The sequence below is a fragment of the Myxocyprinus asiaticus genome, chromosome 46 (genome assembly GCF_019703515.2).
Source record: "Myxocyprinus asiaticus isolate MX2 ecotype Aquarium Trade chromosome 46, UBuf_Myxa_2, whole genome shotgun sequence".
NCBI lineage: Eukaryota > Metazoa > Chordata > Actinopteri > Cypriniformes > Catostomidae > Myxocyprinus > Myxocyprinus asiaticus.
The window spans coordinates 4,676,649-4,693,863 of record NC_059389.1 but is presented as its reverse complement, the minus strand read 5'-3'; the positions used below and the strand labels follow the sequence as shown (position 1 = coordinate 4,693,863).

Below are 17,215 nucleotides of genomic sequence, written 5' to 3'. Positions count from 1 at the left end.
GTCACCATTCATTTTTATTCACATTCATTGGAGCGACATGATGGAGAGTAAATCATGACAGAATTAAAAATATTTTAGTGAACTCTCCCTTTAAGAGCGCTCTTAGAACTTTTATTTTGAAAAACAGCAGCGCACTTCCGGTATGCGGTGAGAGAGTCTTGTCATGATGGCTTGTGTTTCTGTTTTCATACAGTGTGTTGTGAGTGTAGTGTAGACGTTTCTCCTCCTGTAGTGTACTTTAATGTGTTTTTACAGTCGTGTCAGTGTCTTATAGAACAGTATTCTAATTTTCTGTGTTTATGTGCTGAAATGAGTGATGTTGTGGAGAAAACCCTCATTGCTCTGCCCGGTTTATTTGATTCACAAACTGGAGCCGCAAAAATCACCAACAGATTAAAACAACTGATCAAAAGCATCACTGAGCTGACGTCTAAACATGTGAGTTATTAATATATATACATTTATAAAATAACAACTGTCAACTGACATGTCAGGTACTGACAGTAAAATTTGGGTAGTTGACATGACAAAAATAATTTATTATAAATTGCAGTAAGCAATATATATATATCATATATATATATATATATATATATATATATATATATAGTATATACTTTACTGTTAAGGTTTTTAAACTTTATATATATATATATATATATATATATATATATATATATATATATATATATACATATATACATAAAGTTAATAAACAATAAAGGAAATAAAAATATATATATTGTACATTTTTATAATTGAATATATAATACAGTAATATATATATATATATATATATATATATATATATATATATATACTATATATATATATATATATACAGTATTATACTGTCATTAAAAAAATGAATTATTATTATTAATAATAATATTATTAGAAACTAAAATATGAGGATCAAAATTATTTTTGCATACACTGGCGGCCAAAAGCTTGAAATAATGTACAGATTTTGCTGTTTCGGAAGGAAATTGGTATTTTTATTCACCAAAGTGGCATTCAACTGATCACAAAATATAGTCAGGACATTACTGATGTAAAAAACAGCACCATCACTATTTGAAAAAAGTCATTTTTGATCAAATCTAGACAGCAGCCATCACTCCAACACCTTATCCTTGAGTAATCATGTTAAATTGATCATTTGGTACTAGAAAATCACTTGCCATTATATCAAACACAGCTGAAAGATATTTGGTTCATTAAATGAAGTTTAACATTGTCTTTGTGTTTGTTTTTGAGTTGCCACAGCATGCAATAGACTGGCATGTCTCAAGGTCAATATTAGGTCACAAATGGCAAAAAAGAAACAGCTTTCTCTAGAAACTCGTCAGTAAATCATTGTTTTGAGGAATGAAGGCTATACAATGCTTGAAATTGCCAAAAAACTGAAGATTTCATACAAAGGTGTACACTACAGTCTTCAAAGACAAAGGACAACTGGCTCTAACAAGGACAGAAAGAGATGTGGAAGGACAGATGTACAACTAAACAAGAGGATAAGTACATCAGAGTCTCTAGTTTGAGAAATAGACGCCTCACATGTCCTCAGCTGACAGCTTCATTGAATTCTACCCGCTCAACACCAGTTTCATGTTCAACAGTAAAGAGAAGACTCAGGGGTGCAGGCTGAGAAAAAGAAAAGGTTAGAGTGGGCAAAGAAACACAGATATTGGACAACAGATAATTGGAAAAGAGTGTTATGGATCTTAACCCCATTGAGCTTTTGTGGGATCAGTTAGACTGTATGGTGCATGAGAAGTGCCCGATAAGACAGACACATCTATGGCAAGTGATACAGGAAGTGTGGGGTGAAATGTCACCTGAGTATCTGGACAAAATGACAGCTAGAATGCCAAGAATCTGCAAAGCTGTCATTGCTGCACGTGGAGGATTTTTTTGATGAGAACTCTTTGAAGGAGTTTGTTTTTTTCAAATTGTAATAGTAATTTTTCACGTTATTATTGTCCTGACTATACATTGTGATCAGTTGAATGCCACTTTGGTGAATAAAAGTACCAATTTCTCTCCATAAGAGCAAAATCTGTACATTATTCCAAACTTTTGGCCACCAGTGCATATGTATCAAATATTATAAGCTCTATAATGCAATTATAATACATACATATACAGTACTATATATGCATTATAATAACGTTATAGAGCTGACATTGAAATATGTGAGTTTACCATAAAATATTTTTAAAAAATGTTACAGAAATGGGGCCTGGTTCATGAAACATATTTAATTTAAGAATAAAAATAATAATAATAATAATAATAATTTTGTTTTCACGAAAAGACATATTTTTTTCTTAAACCATCAACATTTTTAGCTAAATACTTTTTTATACATTTCTTATAATAAGAACACTCTTACCCTTGGAAGACTTTCATGAATCATATTGTCCCTAGAGTTAGACCTAGCCTGACTGTATAATTCCTGACGTATTTTGCAGCGCTTGGCTGCATTATACTGTATTTTAACACATACTTGGGTGGGTGTTGAAGAAAAAGATGCAATGGTTTTTATTTTAAGGCAACATCTATTTTATTCTTCTTCAATGTCCCCTCGTAGGAGGAAGAGAATCTTATTAAGCAGGAGCTGACAGCCATGAAAGAGCAGGTGTCATCACCCAACACCACCATGGTGAGTGATACAAATACAATAGTACAGTCATCACTGTTAAAAGCTGTTAGTTTGACTCCGGTGTATGTGAATGTGCAAACAGAAGCAGATGAGAGAGATCATGGTGCGTGCCATGTACTGTGAGATGTTGGGCTACGACGCCTCGTTCACGTATATCCACGCCATCAAACTGGCCCAGCAGGGCGGCGTCCTGGAGAAGAGAGTGGGTACGTTCACAGCACATTTTCAATTCTAGCATGCTTCATTTCAGAGTACAATATATACAGGGTCCAAAATGAACACCGGCCAGGCAGATGCCTTAAAAATTGGGTTTTGGTATGTAAATAAAATGTTACTGTTTTGTTTATTATGAGTTACTGGCCACTTGGCTTGTTTAGGAAATGCACTATGCATTTCCGGCAGGTCTGCACTGCCGGCAGGTCTTTCCCACCTTCTTGGACCTGGGATGGAGACAAGGGGAGGGAAAAACAACAACAACAACAAAAAAGAGAGGGAAAGTCCAACATGGAGCGACAGCGGGAGAAAGAGAGAAGAGAGAGAGAAAACAACGTACTCGCCGGTTCTCTGATATTCCGTAGCCTGGTCCTCGGTCACTCCTCCACTCTCTAGTGGATGACAGCCACTCCTACCCCGGTGGATCGGAGGCAGTCCTCCAGCCCCTGATGGACGGAACGCCCCTCCGTGTTTCGGCGGATGGCCGCGGCTGCTCCTTTGGGGTGGATGGTAGTGGCGAGGACTTTACAATGGCGTATCCCTCCTCATCCCGGATTTCGGCACCAATGTAACGGGGTAAAAGTTAAAGGAGGAGGCGAGAACTGGATTGACAATATAAATAATGTTTAATGATAAATTAAAACAAAAGACATACAACACAAACGCATACAGGGTAGCTGCCTGTAGCTCTCTCGCTGCCAAACTGCCACCTCCGGCTGCCTTTATCCCTCTCGTCGGCTTGATTAGCCTGATTAGGGGCCAGGTGTGCGTCATCACGGCCCGGCCCCGCCCTCCTCCTTGCCACATTCATGTTAACTAATTATGCTAAATAATTTTAATGAATACAATATTATTGTAAAGTGTAACACCATATATAAAATCATTTTTTATTTCCTTATTGTCATTACTTGAGAACTCCATGTAAAGACGACAAAAATATGAGGAAAGAAATCATGACTTTCTTGTTGTTTTTGTGACAGGTAGCATTTCACCAACAGGTCTAAATCTATATAATTTGTGTTACTTTTTTGTGCTCCCAGGTTACCTTGCAGTGTCACTTTTCCTTAATGAGGGCCACGAATTGTTGTTACTGCTTGTAAACACAGTATTAAAGGTGTGTTTGCTTCTTAAATTCTTATAACCTCATTACTTACTCTATAAAAAACAAATTGCCTTAAATATGTAACTGAATATCTCATATTTAAGCATTATGTGTTCTCTTCTGCACAGGATCTTCAGAGCACCAACCTCATTGAAGTGTGCATGGCTTTGACTGTTGTCGCTCAGGAGTTTCCCAAAGACATGATACCTGCTGTGCTTCCACTGGTGGAGGAGAAATTGTCACATCCAAAGTAAGATTCACTCCTGTACCAATACACACAAATGTCTGAATTCCATTTAATACCTTCTTTTCTTCCTTTCTAAGGGAAATCATTAGGAGGAAAGCTGTCCTGGCGTTGTATAAGTTCTACCTGATCGCTCCGAATCAAGTCCAGCACATTCACGGCAAGTTCCGAAAGGCACTGTGCGATAAAGATCCAGGCGTCATGACATCATCCTTACACATTTACCTTCAGCTGATCAGGGTTGGTCATTTAAAAGTTTTTTTGGCTATAGAGACTGTAATTATGTGTCAGTATTTTGATTTAGCTTTGCTACATTGGACAGACAGTGTTTCCAAACAGTAGCTTTGTATTTATGAAAAAGATCCAGACATATTTATCCAGAATAATAAAGACAATACAGGTACAAGGATGTGACATTTAGGGTGGGCGACTTTTTATTTCGGACTGGTGCTCAAACTTGATAATTTTGCTTGGGTTTGTCCCCCTCTATCGTGTTTTGCGTTGGTCCGGGGGCATCAGAAGTTTAAGGGGACAGTGCCCCCACTTGCCCCCCTTTAGACCCGGCCATGTATAAAAGCCATAAATTACATTTTTTTATATATGTGTGAAATATGTTCTAATTGGCTGTGATTTTGATGCATCACACAACATTTCACTTTCATTGTGGACAGAAAAATTACTTGACACAAAAATTTTAGTTATTTGGTTGCATTTGTTGCACGAGATGTTAAGAATGAGAAATCTTTAAAAAAAAATCTAGATTTATAAAAATATCAAGTTAATAGAAATGTAATATTTGTGTCCATGTGGGTGTCATAAATTTTTTTTAAACATTTAATAGCATTTTATTAAAAAAAATTTGATTGAATGTCTTTAAAAATGTCAAGTGGTGTAACCATCAAGTAAAAGATATAAAATACTTGCACCTTGAATATGTAAGTATACACAACATTATCATTAATTTAAAAAAACGTTTTTGAAAAACATATTTTTCAAGGTGTATATATATATATATATATATATATATAGTACTGTGCAAAAGTCTTAGGCACAAAAACATTTGTCTTAAGATGGTTATCTATATCTTCAGCTTTAGTGTGTCAATAGGAAATATACATTTTAGACTCCCAAAAATTAATTTTGCGAATAGAAGAACAAAGCCCCCCACTGAACATCATGTCAGTCTGAGATTACATAAAGAGACAGAAGCAACTGGGACAGACTAAATAGACAGAAGAACTGTGGCGAATTCTCCAAGAAGCTTGGAACATCCTATCTGCCAGCAACCAAGAAAAACTGTGTCCAGGTGTACCTAGGAGAATTGGGGCTGTTTTAAAGCAAAGGTGGTCACACCAAATATTGATTTAGATTTTTTATGTTTACTGGACTTTGTATGATGTTAATTGATAAATGAAAACTATTTATGTCATTATTTTTGAAGACATCCTCACTATGCAACATTTTTCACAAGTGCCTAAAACTTTTGCACAGTACTGTATATATATATATATATATTAAAGGTCAACCAATAGTGGATTTTGCCGAATCCGATAACTAAGTTGGTGCAAAAGGCCGATAACCGATTTATCGGCCGATAGTTTTTTTAAAATCGATTTATAGAATGATAAATAATTTCTTAGTCTTTCCTTACTATGAAGGGCACAGACATTGAGGCTCCAAAATGAATAAAATCCCAAAAGCATTTTATTGTGCATCCCAAATTCCAATAATAACCAGCAAAATTAAAATTTGGTGTATACAGTGGGACTATTTTAACTGTAAACAAGCCCGAAATACACCAGGGACACTTATTTTAAAATTACAGGGCCTTGCCTTCGTTACAATGCTCTATATGTACAGTATTTACCAAATGAAGCTTTTATAGCCTTTATATTCACCAAATGAAGAGTTTTGTGTAATATTTCACCAGATGAGGATTATTGATTAGAAATAATAATAAAATAAATCATTTAAACTATCGGCAACAATCGGCATAGATTTTTGCAGATAACCGATAGTTCCAAAAAGCAACCATTGGCACAGAGTTGTCGGTAAAACCGATATATCGGTCTACCTCTAATATATATATATATATCTCATACATTTTTGAGTCATGAATATCAAGAAGTTTTCCTAGGGTTACTCCAGCTGACCTGAATGAAATGTGCTTTTTCATAAAACAAATGTCAAAATATCAGATATTAAAAAACATTTTTTTTTTTTATTCACACACAGTCATGCCAAAATATTTGCTACCTACATGTTGGTTGCACCACCTGATTCTGATTTGGTGGACAAACATTTTGTAAATATTAATAATATCTTAAAACAAAATTGTTTCACTGCTTACTTTTTAAGATATAATAATAAAAGTTTATTCTAAACAACTCATGCCAAGCAAACATTTCTTTTTAATGAATTTCAGCTTTTAATGAGACTTTTATTTTGTTTTACTGTCTTTGATCGATTACACTACTAAGACATTTTTGACTTCAAGCTCTAGAAAAAATATCGAAATGACTTTGAACTCAGAAATTTAAAACACGTTCATCATAGTTGAAGTGTATTCAAGTACTGGTAATTGTTTGTGAATTGAATTTTTAATGTATTTCTGAATAACTTAACAGTGACCCCTTTATCAGTCTTTTTCTGTTTTCCAGGAGAATCCAGACAGCTATAAGGACCTGACGGGCAGTTTTGTGACCATCCTGAAGCAGGTGGTGGGGGGGAAACTCCCAATAGATTTTAATTATCACAATGTTCCAGCGCCATGGCTGCAGATCCAGTTACTCCGAATCCTCTCGCTGCTTGGGAGAGAGGACCAAAGGTACTGACGGCCACCATAGACGCCACCGCCATGCTAATCACAGGATATTCACATACTTACACTACACACTTAGTCTATACTTGCCTGATGATTAGAAAGTACATACTTTTGAGGATAAACTCAAGATGTGTGCCATTATTTGGACATACTACCATGTCATAACCCCCCAAAATTTTAATGTAATATTTGTTTTTACATTTTCAGCACCAGCGAACTGATGTATGAAGTTCTGGATGAGTCTTTGCGAAGAGCTGAAATGAATCACAACATTACTTATGGTAAATTGTCTGTACATGAACTTTTCTACTGGCCTAAATGGTGATTTATAATCAAAATCAATGCATCTAACATGTAATCTCTCTTCCAGCAATTCTATATGAGTGTGTGAAGGCCATCTACACCATACAACCAAAAGCCGAGCTGTTGGAAAAAGCTGCGAGATGCATTGGAAACTTTGTTCTTTCTCCAAAGATCAACCTTAAATATCTGGGTAAAAGTCCTGCCTTTCTGTTTTCATTGTTTTATTTTTAGATAGTTTTGTTTCACACTGCTTCCCCTTATATGCATCTGTGTTTTCCAGGTTTGAAAGCTTTGACGTATGTTGTCCAGCACGATGCTAAACTGGCTCTGCAGCATCAGATGACCATTATAGAGTGTCTGGACCACTCAGATTTCACGATTAAGAGAGAGGTACTACAACAGGACTCTTTAAAAGAGTTTTAAGGCATAACAAATGTTTGTTATAATGCAATTGTGTACAGTGGATGTTTCAGGACATTACAGTGTTGTTTATATGGTTAGCAGATAAGTTTTGGAATAAATGCGGTATTTTCTCTTCTTTAAATCTTATTAATAGAGCAACATTTCGACTAAACCTGAGAGACTAAGGGTCTGTTCAGACAGAATGCGTTATTGCGCTGCAAACAGCAAGACGCTTAGCAGTGAATGGAACAGAACGCAGGTGTTTTGAGGTGCATTTTTTATTTATTTATTTTATTTTATCCCCTTTTCTCCCAATTTGTAATGTCCAATTCCCACTACTTAGCAGGTCCTCGTGGTGGTGCGGTTACACACCTCAATCCGGGTGGCAGAGGACAAGTCTCACTTGCCTCCGCTTCTGAGCTGTCAATCCGTGCATCTTATCACATGGCTAATTGTGCATGACACCACGGAGACTGGCAGCATGTGGAGGCTCCTGCTACTCTCTGTGATCCACGCACAACTTACCACACGCCCCATTGAGAGCGAGAACCACTAATCGCGACCATGAAGAGGTTACCCCATGTGACTCTACCCTCCCTAGCAACCGGGCCAATTTGGTTGCTTAGGAGACCTGACTGGAGTCACTCAGCACACCCTGGATTCAAACTCATGACTCCAGGGGTGGTAGTCAGCGTCAATACTCGCTGAGCTACCCAGGCCCCTTGAGGTGTATTTTTAAAAAGTTCTTTTGAAGTTAAAAATCTAAAAACATTGTGCTCCTGCACGAGACTGCTGAAAAAACAGAGGTCAATGGTCAAAAACGTCCATCTAGCGCATTTTTACGTTGAAAAACAATTGAAAAACAGTGCAGGCGGATGCAGAAATATGTTTGGTGTGATCGGCTCTCAGGTTTACACCATTTCATTTCATTTCATTTCATTTGTCTTCTCTCTCAGACTCTGGAGCTTCTGTTCAGGATCACAAACGCTCAGAATGTGATGGTGATTGTGGAGAAGATGTTGGACTTCCTGCGCGTCTGTAACGATGACCACACCGTCATTCATCTCGTTGGAAAAGTTGCAGAGCTAGCTGAGAAATATCCTTTTTCTTAAAGGGATAGTTCACCCTAAAATGAAAATTCTCTCATCATTTACTCACCCTCATGCCATCCCAGATGTGTATGACTTTCTTTCTTCTGCTGAACACAAACGAAGATTTTTAGAAGAATATCTCAGCTCTGTATGTCCATATAATACAAGTGAAAGGTGGCCAGAACTTTGAAGGTCTAAAAAGCACATAAAGGCAGCATAAAAGTAATCCATAGGACTCCATTGGTTAAATCTGTGTCTTCAGAAGAGATATGATAGTTGTGGGTGTGAAACAGATCAATATTTAAGTCCTTTTTTACAATAAATAGGCATGACATTTTGAGTTGAAATATTTATATATTATAGTGATAAGTATAAATGATTATACTTTACAGTATATGTTCCTATACAAGTCCTGTACGTTTGCTCCAGATAACTCGTGGTTCATTCAGACGATGAATGATGTTTTTTCCATCGGAGGAGACCTGTTGCAACAGGACGTCCCAAACAACTTCCTTCGAATGATGGCAGAAGGTGAACGAGAAATACAGATAGGCCAGTAATACAGAAACAGGGTGCTGTAAACTGAAGTAGATGCTGCATTTTGTAATATTTCTAAAGGTTTGGGTTTGTTTTACTCAGGCTCAGAGTCGATGGAGGAGGACGAGCAGTTACGACTGTATGCTGTCGAATCGTATCTGTCCGTACTGAATGGAGATTGTTCTCATCTGCCACAGCGTTTCCTACAGGTCATGAGTTGGGTATGTACAATGTTCTGCAACTTTACACGCGCTCATGTAATTTTCTGGTGACCTGTTGACTCATGTTGAGTTGCTGACTAGCATTTTTAGGTGTGTAGGTGTGTTTCTTAGACAAATTCTGTGGGCAGCAAAATTATGCTGCCAGATAAGAGACCTCGTTTGGACACATTTTTAGTGCTTCACTCTGTATTTGTGTGTGCTATTAACATTAAACATTAAAACCACCTGCCTAATATTGTGTAGGTCCCCCTCATGCCGCCAAAATAGCGCCAACCCGCATCTCAGAATAGAAGAGTTACCGTAGACTTTGTCAGTTCTAACCAGTCTGGCCATTCTCTGTTGACCTCTCTCATCAACAAGGCGTTTCCATCCACAGAACTGCCGCTCACTGGATGTTTTTTGTTTTTAGCACCATTTGGAGTAAATTCTAGAGACTGTTGTGCGTGAAAATCCCAGGAGATCAACAGCTACAGAAATACTCAAACCAGACCGTCTGGCGCCAACAATCATGCCATGGTCCAAATCACTGAGATCACATTTTTTACCCATTCTGACGGTTGATGTGAACATTAACTGAAGCTCCTGACCCATATCTGCATGATTTTATGCATTGCACTGCTGCCACAAGATTGGTTGATTAGATAATTGCATGATTGATTGTTGGTGCCAGACGGGCTGGTTTGAGTATTTCTGTAGCTTTTGATCTCCTGGGATTTTCACGCACAACAGTCTCTAGAATTTACTCCAAATGGTGCCAAAAACAAAAAAACATCCAGTGAGCGGCAGTTCTGTGGATGGAAACGCCTTGTTGATGAGAGAGGTCAACAGAGAATGTCAGCATTGTTACAACAAAACCCTTTAATCCCTGTATTGGATATAACTTTACCCAGATTCTGAAAATCCAGGGAATGATATTTGTACACCTCTGTATGCGTTCAGGTTCTTGGGGAATACTCTCACCTCCAAGAGGATCTGGACCCGCGAGAAGTCATTCATCTACTAATGAAACTACTGGATCATAGAAGGGTGAGCTTGGAGACACGGGTCTGGCTTCTGTCTGCTCTCACCAAGCTTTGTGAGGGCCACACAGACCTGATTCTGGACCTGTCTGAGAGTCTCTCCTCCTCACAGGACACGGTTCTCCGTCAGCAGGCCCATGAGCTGCGTCTCCTCAGCCAGGACTCGCAGATTCATGGGTGGGCACTGCCCCGTGGAGCCACCTGGGACAGTATGGAGGTAACTGCAGTGAACAAAGAAGATAGAACTTGTAAGGAGATTTTCAGCTGTCCTCACTTATTTGAAAGACTTGTATGTTGGACATATCATGTTTTGCTTGATATCTGCAGATGTTAACAGGTTTGAGGGTTAGGGGTAGAGTATAGCAAATATTTAATCACCATGATGTGTATGATATGTCCTCTCTAATATAGTCAAATTAACGTGTGTTTGTGTGTTTTATATACACTAGGTTGACTCCTCTCTGTCGTTTCTGGATGGGTTTGTGTCAGAGGCGCTGGCAGCAGGAGCTGCTCCATATAAACCTCCTCATCAGAGACATGAAGAGTTGTGTGAGGAGAGAGGTAAAGCTGTTATTATATGAGAAGTTAACCCAAAATATACAGTATTTGTGCTGTATATTCTTTCTCTAAACTGTACCATTATTACAACATAACTGGATTGTGGTTGATTGTGTTTTTCTCTGATCAGCATTGAGTCTGGAGCCGTATGTTTTTTCCCTTCCTGTAAGTTTATCATCATGTAGCATCACTGACAGACAATCTCCCACACTACCGTCTGTCACTTCAGAACTGTCAGACAACAGCACAGACCTCTTGCAGAAGGCAGGGTGAGTATCTGTGGACTGGTACATGACACGGAAACATGCTGTAACCTCATATGTGTTGAGGATTTGTATTCTAACTGTATGTCTTGTTTTAGTTCCAGTGCACTGATTTTTGAAGGGGTAAAGAGAGTGTGGGGGAAAGATGGTTATTTGCCTCAAAAAGAAACAACAGGAATAGCGCCTCCAGTGGAAGAGTCTAGCACTGCAGTTCTGGCCCCTATACAGCAGAGGGCAGCAGAGATGTTAGAGCCACAGCCGGAGCCCTTGCAGCAAAACCAGGAGAAACAGCAGCTGGCGTCGTCTTTATTTGTTGGTTTAGGGGCCCAGAGCTCCATGTCTCTGGTAAGAATAGTTTTTTTTATTTTTTTATAGCATTTTATAAAAAAAAAAATAATGTCTGGAACAATGAATGTGTGTGTGTGTGTGTGTGTGTATATATATACATATATATATATATATATATATATATATATATATATATATATATATATATATATATATATATATAAACATATGTTTGAAATTTCTGAATCATTTAGATATTTTTTGGGCCAAAAATGTCAAGGTGGTGTAACCGTCCTGAGATCGTAACAAAAAAAAAAAAAAAAATCTTATTTAAGCACTGACATCCTTGTAGAAATAAATAAATAAAAAAAATAAACCATAAAACAGAAAATGATATCAAAATGGAAGAAATGTTATTTTTCCTAAACTTAGAAAAACAACATAAAAAAACACACACATTTTAAACTAGGTTTTTTGTTTGTTTAGTTTTTTTAAAAAAATTCTTAAGCATAAATGTAATAAAGTTTAGTCAGATTTATGCTAAAAACAATAAAATAATGGGTTAAGAAAAAATTACTTGCGAGAAGAAAATTTTGATTTAGGAAGCTAAATCAAAATGGTAAAAATGTTTTCCAAAACGTATGAAACCAACATAAATGCAACTTTGCAAGTACATTTTAAACCAGATTTTTCTTAAGCACAAATCTAATGAGGTTTGTTGGAGTTTTATGTTCAAAAACAAGAAAAATAATGGGTTAGGATAAATAAACTTCTTTTCCTGTTTTAAGGATGTTTCGATATTTTTACTAGAAAACGTAACAAAAATACTGATTATGAAAATTTCCTGTGTTAATGGTATTCTTTCAGCTAGGAAAATCGGAAGCCCCGCCTCCTCGCTTTAGAAGAAAGCCACGCCTACATGACTCATCATCATCATCAAGCACCAGCGAGAAGTCGTCTGAGTCCTCCCACTCATCACGCAGCACAGCCGACAGCTTCCTGTACGGCAACCTGCTGGAAGAGGAGCCCGCCACGTCAATATCCTCTTTTAACCACGCACCTAAATCTGCGACAGCCAATCACAGCCAAGCCAATGGCCTTGGACAAAACAAAGACATTGTTTCCATGGAAGCAGACAGACAGGCAAACACATCTCAGATATTGGGCAGCGATATGGTTATAGTGCGGCCCAACAAACTACAGGATAGATATCCTACACGTGTGGTTTCAGATCTATCCACACTGATACCCTCTGACCTGAAAGACCTACCTCATTCTGATGTTATCAGCTTGACCTCTGACCCCAGCCTGTCTCTCTCGTCCTGTCGTGTGTTTAAAGACGAAGCTTTGCTGCTTGTGATATTTATTTCTAACTGTACAGAAACTACAATCAAAGACGTTGCTGTGCAGCTGAACTGTGGAGAGCTAGAGGTGTGTACAAGTGTTTCATATGTATTTTAGTGGTAAACCAATATGTGTTCTTTAATGGCCAATGCAATATCTACTTACAATAGTAGGCAGTATGCAGTAAGTAGTACACTCCATTCCATTCTAGTATTGCATTCCAAACAAAGCCACTGAACCTGAATATTAAATTCAGAATTGTTCTTTTGTTTTGTGTGTAAACTCTTCTCTGAAAGACGGCAAGTTTGAGAGGGAATGTGATGGACTATTTGGAGGAGAACAGTACGTCAGTGTGTCATTACACTTTGCTGATGAACGACCCTCAAACACAGGTGTCCTTTACTGGGACTGTCTCTTACCAAACACAGCCAGGACACACCAACACACTCATGTTCTCTGGGACGCTCTCCACCGTTGACTTTATCAGGTACTGGCTTTAAACTCTGTCTGAAACTCATGATTGATTTAACTTTGTAGAATTTCATTTAAAACAAATCATAAAAAATGTATCTAAAAATAGAGATGCACCATTGTATGAATTTTGGCCAATATTGATAATTGATCAATGATAACCGATAATTGTTTTTATGACCGATAACCGATAGGATCTTATAAATCTATGCTGCTTTGCCTATTTTTGTTTTGTTTTTGCTTTTGTTTTGCTTTTTGTTTTGTGTAGTTTTCTGTGGTGTTTTTTGGGGGGTTGGTTTTTGTCTGGTGTAGTTTGTTTTGATTTTTTTTGTAGTTTTGTTTTTGGTTTGTTTTGATTTTTGTTTTTATGTAGTTTTTTGTTTTGTTTTTTTTGTTTGTTTTTTTTGTTTGGTGTATTTTTTGTTTGCTTCTTTTGTTTTCGTGTAGTTTTTTGTTGTTTGCTTGTTTTGTTTGTGGTTTGTTTTTTGTTTGTTTTAGTTTGTTTTTATTTATTGCTTATTTTTTGTTTTGCTTTGATTTTTGTTTTGTTTTTTGTTTGGTGTAGTTTGTTTTTGTTTGGTGTCTTTTTTTTTAAAGAGCATTCACACTGAAACTCAGATCTAAAATTTGATATGCTTACAGTTAATTTGTCATCAAAGTGTTATAATGTACAGTTCACTTGTTTTAATTAAGTTATTTCTCTTTATCACACACAGGCCTTTGGTTGTAAGCACTGAGGAATATGGGAAAATGTGGCTGTCCTTCTCTCACGATGTCAAACAGAATCTGAAACTGCTGACAGATGCTGGTGATTCGCTCAGATCCACACTAAATGTTGTTAAAGAGACACTTCAGCTGCACATTGTGGATATCATTGGTAAGCAGAGCAATAGGAGGCATTTCATGCATTTTTAACTAGTACAGTTGGAGTGAATACACTCCAGAGAAAATTGCAGAGGTTGCTTTTTTATAGGTGACTTGTCATTTATATTTTCTCTGATTTTTCTCGTAAAAGTCCTTTGGAGAATTACAAATAGACACAAATGAGAAAATTGTTGACATACAGCTATAAAATGAATGTGGATAGCATAACTCTGCTAATTTGGTCTTTGTAGAATGAGACATATTTTTGAAACTCTGATTTAAATGATGACAAACTAGTTTTTTGTTTCACTGTATTTAATATTTGTTGTGTCAGGTTCGGAGGGAATTGTAGCGTGCCGTCTGCTCAGTGGCGCCCCCTGTCTTCTGCACTGCAGAGTGAACGGTGAAGCACTGGCCGTGTGGCTGCGCTCTTCTTTGCCTGCTCTCCCAGACTGCATCCTGTACCACTGCCAGAAAGCACTAGCAGAACACTGAAGATCCAGACTCTACTGAAATCCACATACACTTCCGATGGAACCTCCAGTGAAAGTTCGATAGCACCTCCTTAACAAAAAGATTGTTCAGGTGTCTTGACTTGGACACATTGTTCAAGCAATGACTGATTGAAAGCAATACACATGTATTGTGTCGTCTTATGCTCTGAATAATAATTTTAATTATATAAATATGTTTTTTTTTTTTTTTTGTATGTTACTGAGCTGCATTGTTGACAACTGCCATATAGTACAAATTATTTATTGATTTAAAAAAATCCAGCTTGTGTTTTCCTATTCTGATTTATTTGTTCTTCACTGGTTATTTGTTAAGATAAAGGAAAATTGCATAATATTGTTTTCACAATTTAGGTTTATTGGCTGTAGTTATTAGTTCAGGTTGTAAGGCCTCTTTATAGCAGAGAACCACTGGACAGATTACTTTTCAATCCAGGATATAAAGATTATATTCTTAAAACGAAATAAAAACATCTTCGGAGATATGTAATGTAGTAGACTACAAATATAATTATATTATCTTCTTAAAACATTGAAGTCAACATGAAATGAAAATTGACCCTTATTAATGCATATTCCTAATGCCTGATACATCTGTCTTTGTAATTTTTTATCAAAATGTACTTTTGCTCCGCCTCTTAAATTACTTTTTGTTTGATGTCACCAAGCCCTCTAACTTTTTAACCCCTCCCACTTGGACCATCTGGCTCCTCTTTTGTTTCGTACAGACTCTTTGAGGATCCAATCAGTTCCCAACAGATCAAGTCCCAACCCACATTTTTTTTTTCCTGTTTCAGTCACATTAAGCAATATGTCACATTATGCAAGTAAAATGGGTTGCAAATGCGTTTCATGTTGACTTTAAGGTGATTGGTTTTGGACACAGCACTACAGAGCACATATAAACCACAACAAATGTAAACACAATGTACAGTATGCAATACTAGGCTACTGTCTCGTACTGCAGAGGTCAGAATTGACTGTAAAATAGGTTTGATAGCTGAATGCCTATATGTTGTTATAGTTCTGTAGATTAGTACAGTGTAAAGGTTCGTGCACATTACACAACTGGTAATTCAGGAGTTTTGCATTAGTCAATCAACTGCCATTGAGATGAATGGGAATGCTAACAAGTTAGCTCTCTTCAGATATTACAGACCTCTTTATTCTAAGCCAGGGGTTTTCAAACTTTCATGACTGGTCATTGTTCACGTTGAGTGTTTGTTTTAATGTGTTCTTAGTTTCACGTGTTTTAAACGGTCATTTGCAAGCACATCAGAACATACGTGATATCACACACGTGAATTTTATACTTCGTTTTGTATAATCTTTTTCGCTTTTACTTGAGCATACATATTGGTATATGCCTAAAAAGTTTGGTTCGTGAACGAAAATGTGGTTTTGAACAAATCTTTTAAGTGAACACTTCCATTGTTTCATTCGTGAACGACTCATGAATAAAGTTCTCAAACATACTCAAGTACGTGAACGCAGACGCACCTTGCTACGCAAGCTCGATTGCATTGTTGCGTTGTGAAATGTGTCAGCGCTCAATTCATAACCCAATGCAAGTACGCGCTGCATTCTCAGCGTTGCCACAAGGGGCGCTAGAGCGGATTTTCTTCTTTCAATCAACAACGGACTCGGGCAGCAATTTGAGTTGAATCTTTTCGAGAAATATATACGACTTTTTGTCCCCAGTCCATTCAGATGAACTTGTTTTTTCTCCGTGTCTCTCCCCACTACTTAACTATCGACTCATCTACCAAATCTGGGCCGAAAATATAGGCAACTGACTTGCTGCCTAATCAGTTAATGGCTTAACTGACAGCTATTTCTGAACAGTTTGAAAAGCACCTTATTTTCATCCTGCCCCCATAAACAGCCTCTGAAGTCTGCATTTTCCTGGTTTCGGACGCAGCACTGGTTTTGTGGTCACATCGGAAAAAATATATTGCCCCCTTGTGGTCTGATGTTTGTTACCACCAGAGCAACGCAAGAGTGCATGTAATGCATGTACAACGGGTCACGTTTGTGTACTTGCGTGAAGTATGTTTCAGCCTTAAATGATTACATGAGTCATTACATATAATGTACATTTTTTGCTACTCGCTACCTACAGAATGCTTGTTTTTATTTTATTTTTTTGTGATTTTCTCCATCTTTTTCTCCCCAATTTGGAATTCCCAATGTGGCAACCAAATTGGCCTGGTTGCTAGGGAGGGTAGAGTCACATGGGGTAACCTCCTCGTGGTCGCTATAATGTGGTTCGCTCTTGGTGGGGCGCGTGG

General features: G+C 37.3%; 1 protein-coding gene across 2 annotated transcripts; it reads left to right on the top strand.

Annotated features, from left to right (window-relative positions):
• Nucleotides 1-151: 151 nt before the first annotated feature.
• Nucleotides 152-17,056, top strand: ap4e1 (adaptor related protein complex 4 subunit epsilon 1). Of its 2 annotated transcripts, XM_051690284.1 has the most exons (22): nucleotides 152-438; nucleotides 2,597-2,668; nucleotides 2,751-2,874; nucleotides 3,922-3,995; nucleotides 4,112-4,233; nucleotides 4,308-4,467; nucleotides 6,888-7,054; nucleotides 7,259-7,332; nucleotides 7,422-7,544; nucleotides 7,635-7,744; nucleotides 8,713-8,852; nucleotides 9,266-9,378; nucleotides 9,487-9,605; nucleotides 10,545-10,631; nucleotides 10,737-10,841; nucleotides 11,074-11,185; nucleotides 11,313-11,451; nucleotides 11,544-11,790; nucleotides 12,601-13,164; nucleotides 13,374-13,564; nucleotides 14,265-14,425; nucleotides 14,747-17,056. In XM_051690284.1, exons 1-22 carry the CDS (start codon nucleotides 310-312, stop codon nucleotides 14,905-14,907), a joined length of 3,294 nt encoding a protein of 1,097 aa, XP_051546244.1. In that variant the 5' UTR covers nucleotides 152-309; the 3' UTR covers nucleotides 14,908-17,056. The 2 variants fall into 2 exon arrangements, with proteins under 2 accessions (XP_051546244.1, XP_051546243.1); XM_051690283.1 differs by having other exon boundaries at nucleotides 10,545-10,841.
• The last annotated feature ends 159 nt before the right edge of the window (nucleotides 17,057-17,215 follow it).